We start from the raw sequence: 18,489 nt of genomic DNA on the forward strand, positions 1-18,489 counted from the left end.
AGAAGCAATTACCCCAGAACCACCGGATTAAGAGGAACTTCAAAAGATCTGCAGGAGATGGAGCTTGGATTGGCATGCTGTAAAGGAAGTCAGGTCTCAGGCCCCTGGCGCTCTAAGAATTTAGGAGACCTGATAAATGAAGAGGTGGACATCAACTTTTATGAGATCAATGTGATCCTAAATATGCTTGGTCAGATCAAAAATTATATACAACAATATGTCTAACCCTAATCCATCTAGTCCTACTCATGAACCTAAGCTAAAATTTCTACCAAAATACTCCAGCACACTCCTAAGATAATGAACCCTCAGGAATAATACATGAAGTGCCCTATTAACACACCCAAGCTTTCGTTTGAGGAAAATCGAGCTAGGTTGCACTTAAATCTCTTGATTTTCCCTTCATCCAGCTGTTCTTTGAGAATTGTACTGGGGTCATCAAGGGGCCCGCCATTTCAAAATTCCTTGTGTTTCCTGATAAAGATGGCTGCAAGCTAGAGGCTTTCTACAAATGGAGTTGTGCCAATTCCACCATCACTTTAAATGTGAACGTCAGAAGTGGTCAGAAGGTATGATAACAGGGCATGAACATGGCTCCTGGTTGGATCTGGAGGATATATTTCGTCTTCCATGTCTCCACACCCCTAACTAAAGATGTGCTGGTTAGACATGAACTTGGGGATGATGGTGCTGAATTCACTCATCAAAGGAACACAAGCAGTGAACTTACTCTTTAGCCATTTTAATTGTTCCAGAGGGTTTAAAGTGACATTAAAGGCAAAAACAAATTTCCCTCCCCCCATGTTAATGTTAGCACTTACCTTACCTCTTATCTTCCTCTTCTTTCCTGATGTTTTCAGCCTTCTCTCCAGCGGTTCGGCGGCTCTCCGATCCAGCGCTGACTGCTCTGTCCCTTCCGATCCAGCGGTGTCTGCATGCGGGTGCACGCATCCATAGACTTACCTTGCGTCCCTCGTCGCGTCTCGGCCGAAAGTGAGAACTACGCATGCGCACGCCCCAAGATTCTTTGCGGCTGCTCGAGAAATTTCTCATTTTCGCACGGGACCGCACACGGAACACAGGTGAGTCTAAACTGCTGTTTGAGCGGGGGTTTTTTTTTCCCCCAACTTTTTGCATATATCTACTGCGTGCACCTCCCAGGGGGCCTATAGCCTGAGTACCTCCCAGGGGGCCTATAGCCTAAGTACCTCCCAGGGGGCCTATAGCCTGAGTGCCTTCCAGGGGGCCTATAGCCTGAGTGCCTCCCAGGGGGCCTATAGCCTGAGCACCTCCCAGGGGGCCTATAGCCTGAGCACCTCTAAGGGGGCCCCAAAGTTCTAATCTGCCACTGTCCACCCTAATGCTTCTCCTCTTCTAGTACTTGTCAGTCGCACTCGATTCACTCTCAATCACATTCTGACGATTCCTCTTTGTCACTTGCCACTCCACTTGGTTGGGTGTTTTTTCTGGCTGTACCTCTCCATTCATGTGCTTTGTTCAGAGTTTGGTAGGGAGGAGGGCAGAATGATAATAAATAAATAATAGGAGCTGAGGGTGGAAGGGTTTATAACCCGTGTCTAATGGCTTATAAAAAGCTTTGCTTAAACCAAACCTTCCTCCTGGTCTCTGGGATGAGCACAGCTCAACCCTACATGAGACAGGGGACAGATGAAGACAAATGAAGGGTCAGGGATGGCATCTACACAGGAAGAAAAGGCATTGCTGGCTTCTGCAGGCTGTGGCTGATGCAAGCAGGACTTCCTATTGTTCTGTAGAAAAAACACACAAATATATTACTAGGTTGTTGTAATTATGATGTATTATGTTTTTGCTAGAATTCTTAAAGTCCAAAACCTTTAATACAGAGTGCGCCCAGAAAACGGAGCAGAATCAATGCAAGCTTTTGGCGCCCAGCTGTCTTGGTTAATATGATATTGTGGAAGGGCACAAACCCTACAGAACTATTTAGAAAGGCAAAGAGCCCCAAACGCCAGAATTTATCTTTCTGTGATCCAACTTAGGTAAAAAGAAATCCAATTGGTTCTTTTAGGTCAGGGGCACCCACAATTTTTCCTCTGGAGATCTACTTTTCAAATGATGAGCTCAATGAGATCTTTCGACGAAAAAACACCTGCATTCAGGGGCGGGAGGTAGTGTGGTGGTGCATTGAAGTCAATGGCACCACAGCCATGCCCCCCGCCTGCAGTGCGATCGCCTGCACCCGGAACGCAGGCACATTAGTTTCGGTCCAGAGCGATCTGCAAAAATGCTGCAAGCACTATTTTTGCAGATCGCACTGGACTGGAATGCAGGCACTAATGTGCCTGCGTTCCGGGTTCGACGATCGCACTGCGGGCAAGGGGCGTGGCTGCATTGCCATTGACTTCAATACAACCCCACCGGAGGCCGAACGCTCTGGAACGCAGACTTTGTGGTGTGAACCGGCAGTCTCTTCTCTTTCCTCGCGCTCTCTCTCCTCACTCTCTCCCCTGTTTTTCTCTGCTGTCTCTCTCCTGTCTGTCTTTCCTTACCTCCACTGCAGCAGCTTCCCAAGTCTCCTCTCGTGCACCGGCGTCCTGTCCTCCCGCGGTGCTCATGTGGCCGACTTTGCACACGGGGAGAGGTGTCCCGCCCCTCCCAACCTGCGGGGTCTGACACATTCAGCCGGCAGCAGGACAAGCACCGCGGGAGGACAGGACACAGCCAATCGCGATCTACCAGTGTTCACTTTGCGATCAACTGGTAGATCGTGATTGTCCTAATGGGCACCCTTGCTTTAGGTTATGGCACTATCTGTTTTTGCTTTGTGCGGCTATATTGGATAAACCCAAGTGGCGGTCAGTATGGAGATGAGCGAATTGATCAGCGAGAGTCAGTGGTCCTGTCCAGTTCACTCCAAGTGAATTCAAGTAGCTCAGTGAACTACTCTTAGAGTAAGGAACGTTTAACACCCTTATCAAGTTATTTTCTCCCTGTGTATGTCCTGCTAGGAAGATTCTCAACTTAGACAGCTGTTACCAGAACATTTGTCCGCATTGGATGATTTCCCCTCATCAGTCTGATGGCCAGCACCATTCAACCCCCTTCACTAGTATGCAGGGGGGCGCATTGAAGAATCTGGCATTGGGGCAGCAGAGAGAGTAAATCTGGCCCTGGCTGGGACTCAGACCTCAATCATAACTTGATAGAGGATGTACCCTTCCTCACCCAAATCTTAAAAACCCTTTGCCTTTACATACACTTTAAACGATTGAGGGCCACAAAAAAGGACATGCAATGTAGAAGAATATCAGAATGAGAAGCTTGTTGTAGTCAGTTATAAGACTGGATATGAACTGCCTCCCCATTACAAGGAGGACAGAGAAAATCAGCAGTTGGGTATATCCAGTGACTTTAACAACTGCCCAATCTAATAGCACCATCCTGTTCTTTAGGCAGATCGGAGTTATTCTTTATGTCAGCCAAACAGATTTTTACCTTCCCTCTTTCACCCTGCACTGGTCAAATAAAATCCAACTATCTTCTATGTGCCTCGTCTATGAATGTTCAATGAGCAGCACAGACTGTGAGACAATAATTCCCTCAGACATATTGGTAAGTGAGGATCACCAAGTCCCCCCCATTACCTAGCACAGTGAGCCTGGCTTCTGAGCGTGTCTTGCCGGCGGTAAATCTGACGGTCCCAGACAATTCAGGGTGTGTGTCCCTCAGGGTGAGCTTGTGTCGGTTTCCTCTGCTTTCGATAACGACTTCTCCGCCATTGTTCAGCAGAACCCCATTCAGACTCCACTGCGGGGGGCGCAAAAGAGGAATGGACACCTCGCACTCAAAACATGCATCTTCGGGGGCCGTCACCTTGACATCTCTCAGATTACGAAGCAGTTGGATGGCTAAACCTGAAATGCGTTTTTAGATTCATTAGAAATAAATGTATCATTATGAAAGTGATGGACCAGAATCAATACAATTTTCCGAAGGCAAGTTTCATCAATTATGGTGACCGCTGTCAAGGTGTGTGTTGTTAATGGCCTATTGAACCAAATGAGGCTTTTGCTGAGAGTGGATACAGAATTTTTAAGACAACAGAAGGTAATCCTCTCAAAGAACTGTAAATCTACATTTTTAAAAAACTTTTGGACAGCGAATGGAAGAGCTCAAACGTCGGTCAAGTTTTTAATGCTGAATTTTAAAAAGCCAGCACTACTTATACAATATGGGGTCAATTTATAAATGATTCTCAGAGCCATTGGCCCTGTCATTCCCTGTGAATGTTTGTTCTGTGTGAATGGATGCACAAAACAAGTGTGCTTGTACATTTTCTTTATAAGTGCAATGTATTTTCGAATGTCATCATGTAATACCACATTATGGCCACTAGATGAAGCTGATGAACATAGGAAATAAATACTTAAAGCTCCATCTAGGGGCCATAGTGCAGTATTACAACATGACATTTGAAAATTCGAAAAGACGACATTTGAAAATACATTCGACTATACAAAATATACAAGAACATTAGTTGTGTGCATCCATTTGCACAGAATGAAAATTCACAGATATTCTCAGGGCCCATGGTTCTGTGAATTGTTTATAAATGCACTTCTATGTATTAAAAACAGAGGTGTTGAACAACAGAAAGCAATGCACCAGAGAGGAAAGCAGAAGCGATTGGACAAGGTTTTCTGATTGCTGATCCACCAGATGGGCCTCAACTAGTGGTGTCTGCCAGTGCCATATAAGCATTAGATATCTTCCAACCCAAATGAAATGGCTGATTATCACCATCCAGATTGCTAAGAATGGAAAATGTTATGATTGGCTAAAGGCCCATGCCAATTCTTTAACATTCTGATTGGCTAAAGCATGAGTAGGCAACCTTGGCATTGAAGCTGTTTTGGAACTACAAGTCTCATGAGACATTGCAAGAGTTAGATGCGTCATGGAATTTGTAGTGGAGTGCCGAGTTTGCCTATCTCTGGGATAGAAGCTTCCTGCAGCCTGGCTGACATGTTCTGACTGTCTGCAGATGTGTTGTTATTGTTGTAAAAAAAAAAATGAACATTCATGAAGACAGTCGGTCTATTTCTATGAATGCTGCCATGCTTTGCTTGGCAAGTTGGTCACTCATACAAATTCTGCAATGTTCTGATTGGCTGCAGGTTGATTGAGTCATAGGAATTATGTAATACTCTGATTGGCCTATTTTAATCCCATGAATGTTCTTATTCTCTATTTATTATTATTATAGAGGATTTATATAGCGCCAACAATTTGCAAAGCGTTTTACAATATAAGGAAGACATTACAATCACAATACAATTCAAGACGAGATGGTAAGGAGGGCCCTGCCCCTGAGGGCTCACAATCTAAGAGGGAGGGGCAAGTGATACATGAGGAGGTAGCTGTGTGGGGATGAATTGTTTGAGAATGTGATAGTTCAGTGGCTAGGTAGAGGTGGGATAGTCTGGACTGAAGAGATGAGTCTTTAGGGATTGCCTAAAGGCAGTCAAGGTGGGAGATAGATGGACAGGTTTGGGTGAGTTCCAGAGGATGGGAGAGACTCTAAAGAAGTCCTGGAGGCAAGTATGGGAGGAGTGGACAAGGGAGCTGGAAAGCAGGAGGTCTTGGGAGGAGCAGAGGGGACGGTTAGGGTGATAGTTTAGCTACAGCTCGGTCCTATGCTGGGAATAATCTGATGTTCTCAATCATTACAAACGAATGTAATTTCAGTAGCTCCAGTTGAGGATATTTTTACACTGTTTACACATACTCCATGAAAAAGATGAAATCAACAACTGCAATTATCCAACTGAGAACAGCAAATGTTTCCATGACTGAAAAATAGCATTCAGACATTTCCAGCAGCAGTGAGAATGTATCAAGTACAGTAATCAATAGCGCCCAATCAGAAATCACCTCTTAAATGAACCAACTGCAGTACCCTGAAATCTAACTGGCTGATATGAAGTTCTGCACTTGGCACATCCACGTTGCTCATTGAGCTGTCTAACAATATAAACTTCATGGAAAACACATATATTGGTTTGTACTTCTAATAATGAATAAGTTCTCTCCTCACCTTCCACCATCAGTCGAGCTGAGGTCTGCCCCCCGCTAGTCTTCATAGTATAGACCTCCTCATCTTCTGGGCCCACTTCATTGATGAACAGCGTGCGATAGGCATCTTCACTGGTTATCTGGTATTTTTCGGAGGGGAGGATCACCTGGTTTCCTCGCAGCCAGGTGACCCGAGCTCGGGCCGGGCTGACCTTACACTCCAGTATGACCCGGTGACCCTGCAGGGCCGTTTTATCTCTTAGCGCCTTCACTATGCGCACAGGGAGCTCTGAAGGGTAAACAGGGAACAAAGAGAATACTGTTACTATCTCTATTTGTGGCTCTTGCCAACTTCCCCATCATCATCACTATGATAATGTATTGATAATACAATAAATAACGGAATCTTTCAGTGCAGTGGGGGCAACCTGATAGATTCCAGGATCCTCGCGGGTAAATGCACCCTTTTCCAAAGGACTACATGATCTTTATTAACCCAAAAAATATATCAGTACAAATGTGGACATAAAAGCCAAGTCTATCAGCCATGATCAAAAGGAATGTACCGTCTTTTCAATTCTTTCAAGATAAACAAATAGGAGATTAGTTTAATGCAAATAATTGTATCAATATGTTCTAACACCAAGTATGCATTGTAATGGTATATGTATATAGGGGCAGCTATTATTGCTTATTACATACTCAGACTGTCTTTCCTGCTTAGAAGTGCTACACGAGGGTTGTGCTTTACTACTCTATTCACAATCCGAATCTCCAAGTCAGCTGACCCATTAAAAACAACGCCCTTCCTGTGTGGCTGATATCATATCTCAACAGTTAACAAACAGAAAGGGTCGGTTTATCTCTCCAGCATTTTCAACCAGGGTTCCGAGGGACTCTAGGGTTCCCCAGAGGATGCTAGGGGTTCCTTGAGCATCTACAAGTTTTTGTAACCACTGACACCAATGATCTTTTTAGCTATTGGTAAGGGGGCATTCTTTTCACTAAGCACCAATGTAACGGGCATTCCTCCCTCTGACCTCCAATGCGGGGAGCATTTCTCCCACTGATTACCAATGGAAGGATTTTTTCTCCCTATGACCACCAATGTAAGGATCATTCGTCCTTCTGGCCACCAATGCAATGGGTATTCCTCCCTCTGACCACCAATGTAAGAAGCATTCCTCCCTCTGACCTCCAATGTAAGGTGCATTTCTCCCTCTGACTACCAATGTAAGGATCATTCCTCCCTCTGACCACCAATGTAGGGATCATTCCTCCCTCTGACCACCAATTTAAGGAACATTCCTCCCTCTGACCACGAAACCAATGGAAGGATCATTTCTCCCTCTGACCAACAATGCAAGGAGCATTCATTATTACCACCAGTATGAAGGGGCCCTTTTAACATTGATCACCATTGTAAAAGGATCCTTCTCTCACTGACCACCAATATAAGAAAGGACTTTTTTTTCACTGACCAACAATTTAGAGGACTCCTCAGGGAAGAAGGAACACTTCAATTTTCACCGTCCATGTTTCTTTTCTGGCCATTATTTTCATCAATTTAATAAAATTATTATGATAAATAATGTTGCCATAAAGAACAGCCCTGGATGTCAAACACACTAAGTACACCACATTCCTTATTCTGTTATTTATTCTTATATATCAACTTACTGTTCACACTAATGTACTGTGAGCTACAGCTATAGTAGTTATTACGGTAGCAGGGGTTCCCTGAAACTTAAAAGTTATTTCAAGGGTTCCCCTGTGTTATAAAGGATGAGAAGGGCTGTTCTAAGGTTTCTGCCCTGGGCATCGGCCCCACGATGGCAATTATGGTTATACAGCCCTGGCAATATTTGTACTCTTGGGTGTCTTTTTTTGTCCTTCCCTGTAAAATTTCTTCCAGATATTTTAATAAATGAATCCACATCCAGGTTCCCAAGGCACTAAAACATTTTTTCCATGGAACAGCCGCCCGAAAGGGGTACAACCGCTGACCTGTCACAACAAGTTTGGCTCTCGACTCAGCTCTTCTTGCTCGAAATAGGATTTCTCCGGAGTCTCCACATTGGGCCCCACAGATCAGCAGGAAATGCCTCCTCCCTGCAAAGAGAGAATAAATGAACACTGAACTAACATGGATCTCAAAGCTGGGACGGTTATGTGTCGAGCTTCTAATGACCAGAACCTTGAATTAAACAGAAACCATTACCCTAACTTTTCCAGACCAGATCTGGTCCGGAAAATGGTGTGAACCTGCCCGCTGTTCCAGTGCATTCCAGACCAGACAGGCAGTATTTTTCTGGTCTGGTCTGGAATGCTGGTGTCAACAGAGACCAGAAATAGCATAGGGATACATTAGGATGCATATTGGGTCCGGAAAATATCTGGTCTGGTCTGGAGATGATCTGGATGTGGTGTGAATGGGCAGTCCCACATTGGCCAATAGTTCAGTTATAGTAGAAAGGGATTAGAATGTTAAGTTTGCAGGCTCACACCATTTTCTGGACCAAACCTGGAACGCAGTGCATTGCGTTTTTACCACAATTTTTCCGCGTTTGGAAAACATTTTTTTGCTTAAAATGGTCTTACAGGTGCGTTCCAGTGCGTTTGTATGCGTATGTATGCATTCCAGTGCATTGCAGACCAGGCAAAATAGGACAAGCAGTATTTTTCTGGTCTGGTCTGGTCTGGAACAGACTGCGCTGGTATGAACAGAGGCCAGAAATAGAATAGGGATAAACTAGGATGCGTACTGGGCCCGGAAACAATCTGGTCTGGTCTGGAGATGATCGGACATGGTGTGAATGGGCCCTTAAAGCTGAACTCCTGCCCTCCCTTCAGTCTTGGACAGTTGTACCAGCTCCTCTCCTGGACTGATTGCTCTCACAATGAACCTAACCCTTCCTCACTCTATCCAAAACTAAAAATCGGGTTTTTTGCTAGAGTTGGGCTTTAAACAACCAGGAAGAAAAATATGGAAAGTTATGGAAAACTAACTGACTGAAGCCAGGGGATGGTGAAGGAAATTTACCTTCCTGGCGGATCTTTGTGGTTGACGTTACTTTGATTTTCTCGCCATTCATGAACCACTCCCCCTGGGCCTGAGCGCAGGATAGTTCACAGATGAACGCAGCATTGTCGTTCTCTTTTATCTCCACATCCTGCAGGTCTTTCAGGACTTGTGGTTCTTGTTCTAAGGGAAACAGGAATACATTACTTACATTAGAACTCCAGACAAACAGCTACATAGAAATTGAACAAACTTGATTCTACCGGCGGCATTACAGAGAAATTCCAGCTGACGCATTTTAACTTCTACTAGGGCTCACTCACTGAGCTTATTCTACAACTAAGTCCCAGCAGGAGGTGGAATGTGTCAGTGGAGGATGAGGGTGAAGTGTCCGCCACACTACCTATGCAATAAAGTTTGGTGAATTCTATAGGGATCGGTATGCAGATTGACGTTGTTTAAACTTTTGGAATTACAATGTCATATTAAAGCTTTTATGAGGTTCGGTTTGTTCTGTTTTACATAAATGTTTATTGTTTACCCACAAAGGATTTCTTATGCAGATTCCAGGTTTCCTGCACTATGTATGTGAACACATAACAAGACATTGTCCACTCACCCAGGACACGTAAAGTGGCAGAGGCAGCTAGCTCATCCACATGGCACGTGTAGGTTCCGGCATCCTTTGGCTCGCACTGGCTGAGATGAAGGATTCTGCGTCGCCCCACAGAGAACATACGGCACAATGAACTAAGAACCAGTTGCTCTCCATCCTGGAAGAGGGTCACAGGAAAGTGTCAGAGTGTCTTACATGGGGTATATATTTTCCTTATCCCAATCTATCTTTGCTCTGTCCAGCTGACGCAGCCATCTTGCTTCTGTACAGTAGATACCTTTCCACAATTCTAAGTGTATCTATAGCCTAAACCTTTTATTTTTGTTTCTGCATAGAACTGGGAATGGTTAAAATCCCTGTTAGTTCATTTTTTGCTGGAACATGTATATCAGAGGTGCTACATTAGACTTTTCTGTGGTACATGTTTAAAGAAAATCACAGAAGCATATTAGTTCCCAAAGAGGTTGCTCTCAACAAAAACAGGGGTGTCCCTCATCTAAGGGACCCAAAGTTTAAAATTCTTGATAAAAAGGTCTAATAAGAGCACCAGATGAAATATCTAAGAGTCCAAATGTTCTAATATAAGCAGCACAGTGGAGTAGTGGTTAGCGCTTCTGCCTTGTAACACTGGGGGTCCCTGGTTCAAATCCTGGCCAGGTTGCTATCTGCAAAAGGATTTTGCATGTTCTCCCTGTGCTTGGTGGGTTTTCTCCGGGTTCTCCGGTTTCCTCCCACACTCCAAAGACATGCTGGTAGGTTAATTGACCCTGTATGTGAGATAGGGACCTTAGATTGTGAGCTCCTCGAGGGCAGGGACTGAATGTGCAACTATGTAAAATGCTAAATTGTGTGTAAATTGTCAGCACTATATAAATACCTGTAATTGTAATAATATCAGTGTTTGCACATAACAAACATGAAACATCTAACACATTTTGGGGAAACAAAAATGTAAATGGCTGAAATGATCACAAAATACAATCTGGATTTTTTTATATAGCCATATATATATATAAAACCAGATCATGAGAACATCGGTATTGATGATCAATGATCTCATGATTTGGTTTTACAGATCCTGGCTATAGGAATTCATTTCAGATGATGTTTTTTGTTATGTTTTTTGAACTTTCATGATTGTTTCAACCATTTTCGTTTTTGTTTCTTTGGTTGTACTGTAGTCCTAATAATTAGGGAGTGTTGGTGCCCCCAAACTGGTTGGCTGTTTTATATTTTCTTGTTATGAGCAAACACTAACATTGGAAGGTCTTAGATCTTTGGTCTTGTTAGATGTGGAAATTGTAAGGTTTCCCCTCAGCTCCTGTTGTGGTGATGACTAGGTAGTACCCGAGTTACAAACATCTGACTTACATACGACCCCTGCTTACAAACGGAGGCTATTAATGTACAGCAGGGGGTCCCAGGCTGCAGTCAAAGTGTACCGCTCAGCATTTCAGTAGTTGTAATGCTACAGCGCTCGAGTGTCTGCCTTTTTGGTTCTGGTTCGTAGTAGTGTACGTGCATTACAGGAAGTTGGCTCTTGTTAGACGTGCAGGTGAGGGGTGCCCACCTCTTCTTCCGGGTCACTGTGAGGTTTTTACTGCTGTCTGTATCCTCATTAGAAAGATTTAATCTCACTTCCTGTCCTTGAGACAACAGGAAGTGAGAGGAAATCTACCCCTAGGAAGGGAAATTCACTCCTGTAAGAGTTATCATGGGAAAAAGGTGTCTCCACCAATCCTTCCAACCCAAAATTGTCAAAATCCAATTGTCACAGGGACAGAAAGTGAGGTGAAATCTTCTGAACAGGAGCACACACAGCAGAACAAACGTTACAGGGGGTTCACCCTTCCCTATGCTATCCAAAACCAAAAAAATGTTTTGGCTGGAGTTAAATAATGTCCCTGTTCCAACTTACATACAAATTCAACTTAAGAATAGACCTACAGACCCTATCTTGTTCGTAACCCAGGGACTGCCTGTATACAATATTAAATCCCATCACTTTCTGTGCTGGCGACAACGGTCTCTAAGACAAACAGATAGGGTGAATCTGCCCAGTTGGTACAGAGAAAACAATGAAAACCCAACGGGGTTCTAACTATTCCATTCTCCATCAGTATCAGCACAGTGTTTTAGTGGTTACCACTTCTGCCTTGCCGCACTGGAGGTCCCCAACTTGAATACTGGTCAGGACACTAAATGAATGGGGTTTGCATGTTCTCCCTTTACTTGCGTGGGTTTCCTCCAGGTACTCTGGTTTTCTCCCACACTCCAAAGACATGCTGGTAGATTAACTGGCTCCAGTCTAAATTGGCCCCAGTATGTGTGTGAGATAGGGACCTTAGATTGTAAACTCCTCCTGTGGGCAGAGGCTAATGTGCCTTGTTGTAAATTGGTGCCACTTTATGTATATAACTGTTTTAAATTACAACATACTAAAATCAATCTGTCACTGAAAAAGGTCTCCTAGTCTTTGCTCCAACAAGACTTTCTGCAATTGTTTCCCCTTCTCGGCCAATAGCTTAGAAAAAGGATCAGTTAGGATTGGTTAAACACATTATTTCCAGAAAAAAATGTCTGTATGTGATTACAGGGACTTATGATACTCAGAAGTATTAAATTATATCCCCTGTTGACTCACAGCTGACTGTTATAGGCAATGCATAAATATGTCATACTGCTGAGGCTAACTTGAATGTAACTGTCATCATGAAGCCATTTTGGATCTCACCTTACTCCAGGTCACAACGGCCTCTTGTTTGGAGACCTCGCACTGGAATGTGGCTAGTCCACCCTCATTGACCACAAAGTCATGCGGTGCCTGCACGATGGTCAGGGGAGGCTCGGTGACGGTCAACTGTGCGGTACTGCGCAGATTGTCAGTGGTGAAAGCTATGACCGATGAATCTGGGAGTCTGAGATCAGAGAGGAGCAGGATATGTTGACGGCCGCTCGTCCTGATGAAACAGCGGTCATCAGAGGTCAGACGCACTCCACCCTTCCACCATTCTCCAACCAAACCTTCATGGGATAACTCCACCACAAACTCCATGTTGCTCCCTTCTTCACACTTCACGTCTCTCAGGCCTTTCTTTATCGCTATACTGCGCGCTGTGAAGAAATGAATAAAGCATAAAAACATCAAATCGGTCTGTTGGTGATGAGAGGTGTTTTCCTTTACACAGCTATCTTCAGAAAATTCTAGTTGTCTGATAGTCATGCTTCTCCTTAAGATGGCCATACACTTATGTGTTATCTGTGGGCTGAAGAAAAGAGTTCTAATAGATTCCTCCATCCACACTACACAGCGTGGATGGATGATCTTCCCTGACGGGCTTGTGTTTGATAAGAGAAATTGACCCGTTTTAGGGATACCAAGGGACCCCCTTCATTAGGGCTTTGGAAATGTGAAATAAGCTTTGATTCTGGACAGTTGGAAGTAATATAGTTGGTAATATATATTGAGAAAAGCAGAAGTCTACTCCCAGTGCTCGGTTTGGCTGCTGAATTCCTTTGGCAGTCTTCCTAAATATATTACGCCAATTGTCCAGATTCAAACCTATTTTCTCACTTCCAAAGCCCTCACAAAAGGGGGCCTCCTGCAAACCAGAAATATGTTGGCTTCTTTAAATACAAACACATACAAAACATGTTGCTCTTTTCTATTTGTTCCTCAGAATTAATTGAAGCCACTGGATTAGCATGACTGTCAGGCATTTCTTAGTCCTTTTCCATTTCTCTCAGCACAGGTCTCCTTTAAACATTTTTAATTCTATGATAGTAACATAGCACATACGTAGGACATTAAGGCGGCAATCCGTCCTGTCATGGAGGCTTTCACAGCTGTAGCGACCCCGGTCCGAAGACTGGACACAGTGGATAGTCAGCTTGTGGACGCAGCCGTTGTCTTCAAGTGTAAACCTATCGCTGGGCTGGATGACGATCCCCTGCTTCACCCAGCGTACCTCTCCTCTCTCTGTGGTCACCTGGACTTCAAAGGTGATATCTTCCTCCTCTTCCACCTCCTTGTCCTCCAACCCCTGAACAAACATCACGTGTGCCTCTGAGAAGAGACGGAGGTAAAGGTCAGTCTTCTACTCTTACCAAAATTAGGATTAGAGGACCCAAAAGCACCATTTCAAATATGGGTGAAGTCTGGGGGGCTTATTGGTCCACTGGCATCCAATATGACAAGATCTAACTGGCATCAGTATTAGATCTCTTTCTGCCCACCTTGGAGCTTATTGTGCTACCACCCACGTTGGGGTATTCCCACTCCTCCTGTTGGATTCTTTACAGTATGAAATACATAAAAAATCTAACAGGGGGTTTTAATTTATATTTAAGGATGCCTTGCTTGCCCAAACTGTGATTTTCACCAGATTAGGCTGATCTTCTGGCAGCAAATATTTGTTTAAGATTAGCAATTCACTCAGGTGAACAGAACCACTCATTTGTAAACTGATAAAGGAGTTCTTCAGATCCCTTAGCAGTTCACTTCCTAGTGACCTTTACAGGAATCCTGCACTGTATCTCTGGTATAGTACATCCATATTAGAACAATGATGTTGCAGGAGATGAAGGATCTTCTTGCTGACTGTGGGTGGCGAGGGAAGGGGAACCCAGTTTCCAAGGCTGCCACAAGTAAAACTGGTCTACAAGGACCTATGTTAGTTAGTATATCCAGTCTGCAAAGCGAATCTCACCCCACTGTTTTCTTGATCACTCACTCACTCAGTTAAAGTAAGCCCAGTTGCCTTCCTATGAAGTCACCCCAATTTTCCCTGAGGTATTGGGACAGGTACAAATAACTGTCCCACTATTACACACACCTGGGGAAAAGGCACATGCTCAAAGATCATAGCTGACAACCATTGCTGTATAATTGCATGCATCTTCCAGGAATTAATCCAGGCATCTTCCGCTGTCAGGCCCATATGGTGGACATAATGACACTTTAAGGACTGCTGTAGATGGGGAAAATGTGGCATGCTTTCAGGTGCATTTAGTTTGTTTTGAGATCAGTTTGAGTTCCATCTGATTTTCTCCACAGGTGCATTTGACTTGCAGCTGACCTCCCTCTAACCCGCGGCTGACCTCTTTCTAAGCTTCACCATCAAGCTGCTTTGGCATTCTTATTGACATGCATGGGGAGAAAAGACACAAGCAAACGCCATGCCCTCAGGCCCTTAAAAGAATAACTGACATTGAGCTCCGCAGCACAATCACTTCTCATCACTAAACAGGACAGACCAACTCCTGTGGTGTACAATGTGTGCCATACCTTGCACCCTGAGCCTTGCCCGAGAGATGAGCCCCTCCGCATTAGCGGTGATGGTGCCCGAGTCTGAAAGACGGCACCCATGTAAGGTCAGAGAGTGGCACAGTCCATTGCTCGCCATGTTGGCCCTCCTGTCTGAGTTCACTGGAGATCCATTCAGCTCCCAGTGAAGGATGGCATCATCGGGAGAGACAACGCACTTAAAAGTAGCGACCTCTCCTTCTAGAACAGTGACGTTCTGCAGGTCGGTGAGGAACTCCACCTGACGGGGCGCTGGAAGCAGAGGAACAATGGTGAGAATTCTGTTACATTCTTTATACCTAGACAATATTACTAGATATTGACTTCTTATAAGTTTAATAAGCACCAGAGATTGTTGATTTAGGGAATATCTGACTGGCTTATGGGAATTGTTTTCCCCTGTTGGAGCAAATTGAACTATTCTTTATAGGGTATGTTTTGCCTTCCTCTGGATCAATGGTGGGTAACGGTGGGCATAGCGTTCTGTTTTAGCTTTTTCCTCTCTGCTTTTTTCTCCCTCTTTATATCTATAGGTTGAACTCTATGGACTTGTGTCTTTTTCAACCTGACTAACTATGTAGATATTAAACTGTTCAAATAAACCATTAGAACCAACCTTGCTCTATTCTAAAGATTTATAATGACAGCTCTGTATTTTCTCAGCCATTTCTCTAAAATCAGGAATTTTATAGACCTTTAATGTATACAGCAGTCTCCCCCTATAAACACATCAAGGGTGATTTATTTTGTTTGAGCCTTGTATGTTTCTCATAGAAATGAAGTGCACCAAGACAGACATTTAGTCATTTTGATGCCCTAATTACCAACAATTAAGCAGTTTTCAACTAACCTCTCCACAGACCCTCCCTTTTCTCCTTCAAGGCCAGTCCACCTAAAAGTAATATTTAACTATAGGAGGAGCCTGCTGGGCTGACTTCTTGGATAATCCAACACCAAGATCTCCCTGCCGTTATGTTTGACTCCCGCTGTGAGTTTTTGGTGTTCCTGCACACTGCTGTGGGTTCCAGCTTCTCCTGTTACATTATAACAATAAATAATTATACACAGTGATACCTCGGTTCACGAACTTAATTCGTTCCACGATTCTGGTCGCAAACCAAATTAGTCATGAACCGAATCGAACTGTAGTCAGACCGCAATCTCGACTAGAGAAACCCATGACCAGTGTCAGAGCAAGGAAGATGGCTGCAGGTGTTTTCATCACCCAAAATTTGGCGAACTTCCTGTTCGCTAACCGAATTGTTCGCGAACAGAAGCGTTCGTGAACCGAGGTACCACTGTGTATAAATCAACATTTTCAGCATGGAGAGTTGAACCTATTAGGCTGGCCATACACCTGTCAATTTTTTATTCGTTCAACCCTTGGGCTGAACGAAAAAAAAATTGACGCGATTCCTCGATCAACACAAACAGCGTGTAGATTGAGGAATCCCACTGCTTGCATCGTATTCTGACAGATGACGCCAACACCTGTCAGAATACCCAATCAGAGCGGGCAGCTCTCTGGCTGCCAGCTCCGATCGCATGAAGATTTTCCAGCCCACTCCTTCAGCCAGCTGATCGAGGAATGCTGGCTGAAAAGAAGCCAACAGCCCCACACACGAATGTCGTCCGGTACATTAAACACTGCCTGAAATTCGGCCAGTGTACGGGCACCTTTATAATAGGTGCAGCAGATGTGCAGACCTGGGAGGTCAGCACATCAGACGAGAAAGTCAAGGTCTCACCAATAAAGTCTCTGAGATATATAAAAAAAACTGTCAAAATCAAGTGTTTCAATCCCCAGAATCTACAAAAAAACAAAATATCTACTTAGAAAGGATGAGCTCTTAAAAAAAGTAAAGGCAAATATATTTAATCTGATTAGAGGAAGGGATAAGCAAATTTCAGCAAAATTGGTTTCACCTTTGGTGAAATTTAACCGACATTTGCCTCCAAAAAATGACTCCAATGCATTTCTCTGAAAATGTCCTGAGCTAAATTTCTCATCCCTAAAGAGAAAATAAATATTAAGTTTTTTTCTTGGACAAAATTTAAAAAAATGCCTTAGAATCAATTGGAAGCTCAAGGTTACTGCTCATCTTTAATCACAAGATATGGATTAGATTGGGCAATAAGCTACGAAAGTCAAATGTAATGTCCTATTCATCCTCTTCTATGCTTCAGTTATGTTTCCAGTGATTGTTCCTATTCTTGTGGAAAACATGAATCAAGGACAAGCTGGCATCTCCTTCCCCTAAAACTTTTCCGCCCTAGGGTAGGGTCATTTGAGACAACTGTCTGGTGCTCTTTTTACTAGGGATGCACCGATACCAGTTCAGATACCAGTACCGATACTTGGCATTTTCATGAGAACTACCAGGGTTGCAGAAGTTGCAGCTGGGACCTGGCTCTGGCGCTCCACCACTGTCCTGAAATCATTAGTCTGTATTGTTTTAGAAAAACTGTCACATGACAATAAACAAAAAAGTATCAGTACTTGTACTTGTAAAAATGGTATCGGTGCATCACTTATATATATGTTTATGAAAACAAAATCATACATTAAAACAGAGATGTACAAATCCCAGGAGCTCTGTGTGCTCCTTACCAATGACAGCTTCCTCCTAACTTCTGAATGTTTCTCTAGTCTAGTCCTGGAGCTGGAAAAGTATCTGTACTTGTACTTGTACCGAGTACTGTACTTGGTATCGGTGCATCCCTACTTTTTAGACCTCATCCAGCTGCATTTCTCATTCTGGATGACCCAATGCTCTGGAGGGACCCCCGTTATGTGAAGAACCATCAGGCCCAAATATTGCTCCTACTCAACTAGAGAATGTTTGTTTTTTTTGTATAATAAGTTTTTATTGAACAAGTTTTCCAAATAAAAAGACAGAAAAAAAAACAATAATACATTACAGAAGCCAACATTAACTAGAGAATGTTCGTAGTCCAGTGCCTCATCCACGCTGCCCCTTAAACATTAATTGTGGCCACATAGTCACTTGTCCTATCTACTCCTTACCTTCTACACGAACTTCTGCTCGTAGCTGGTCGGTGCCGGCGTCACAGGTGTAGGTGCCAGAGTCGGAAGGTCGTACATTTTGTATGGTGAGCTGCCGATTAACGCCTCGGGCCAAGATTTTTACACGCCCTCCCGACACCAGCTCCTCCCCGTCTCGGAGCCAGAGCACCTTGAAGTTTGGCCTCGACAGTTCGCAGGCCAAAACCAGATCATCTCCAGTCACCAATGTATGGTGCTCAGGAGTTCCGCTGTTACCCACGATGGTGACAGGTGGAGCTGATGGGGGGCAGAGAAAACAACGCACAGGTCAAAGGCTCTATAACACAACCAGAAAGTCATCACAAAAGCAAGTGCAGCTTTCATCAGCCCAAAACAGCAAACGACACTACGGGCAATGTCATCTGAAGATAGGCACCGACAGGGAGGCATTGCAAGCATCGGGGCATGGGGTCCCAGACACC

The 18,489-nt window shown here is 43.9% G+C and overlaps 1 protein-coding gene across 1 annotated transcript in view; it reads right to left on the reverse strand.

Moving 5' to 3' along the window:
• Positions 1-3,582: 3,582 nt before the first annotated feature.
• Positions 3,583-18,489, reverse strand: part of OBSL1 (obscurin like 1) — a 79,733-nt gene continuing 64,826 nt past the window's right edge. Inside the window, exons 16-24 of the mRNA XM_018563033.1 lie at positions 18,029-18,304; positions 14,983-15,252; positions 13,495-13,761; positions 12,430-12,809; positions 9,699-9,852; positions 9,101-9,262; positions 8,065-8,169; positions 6,080-6,346; positions 3,583-3,896 (exon numbers count right to left, since the gene is read on the reverse strand). Of these exons, the coding sequence (XP_018418535.1) occupies positions 3,583-3,896; positions 6,080-6,346; positions 8,065-8,169; positions 9,101-9,262; positions 9,699-9,852; positions 12,430-12,809; positions 13,495-13,761; positions 14,983-15,252; positions 18,029-18,304 (2,195 nt within the window). The remainder of the gene's footprint in view (positions 3,897-6,079; positions 6,347-8,064; positions 8,170-9,100; positions 9,263-9,698; positions 9,853-12,429; positions 12,810-13,494; positions 13,762-14,982; positions 15,253-18,028; positions 18,305-18,489) is intronic.

This window comes from Nanorana parkeri, unplaced genomic scaffold (assembly GCF_000935625.1).
Source record: "Nanorana parkeri isolate BGI_ZX_2015 unplaced genomic scaffold, ASM93562v1 scaffold626, whole genome shotgun sequence".
Lineage (NCBI taxonomy): Eukaryota > Metazoa > Chordata > Amphibia > Anura > Dicroglossidae > Nanorana > Nanorana parkeri.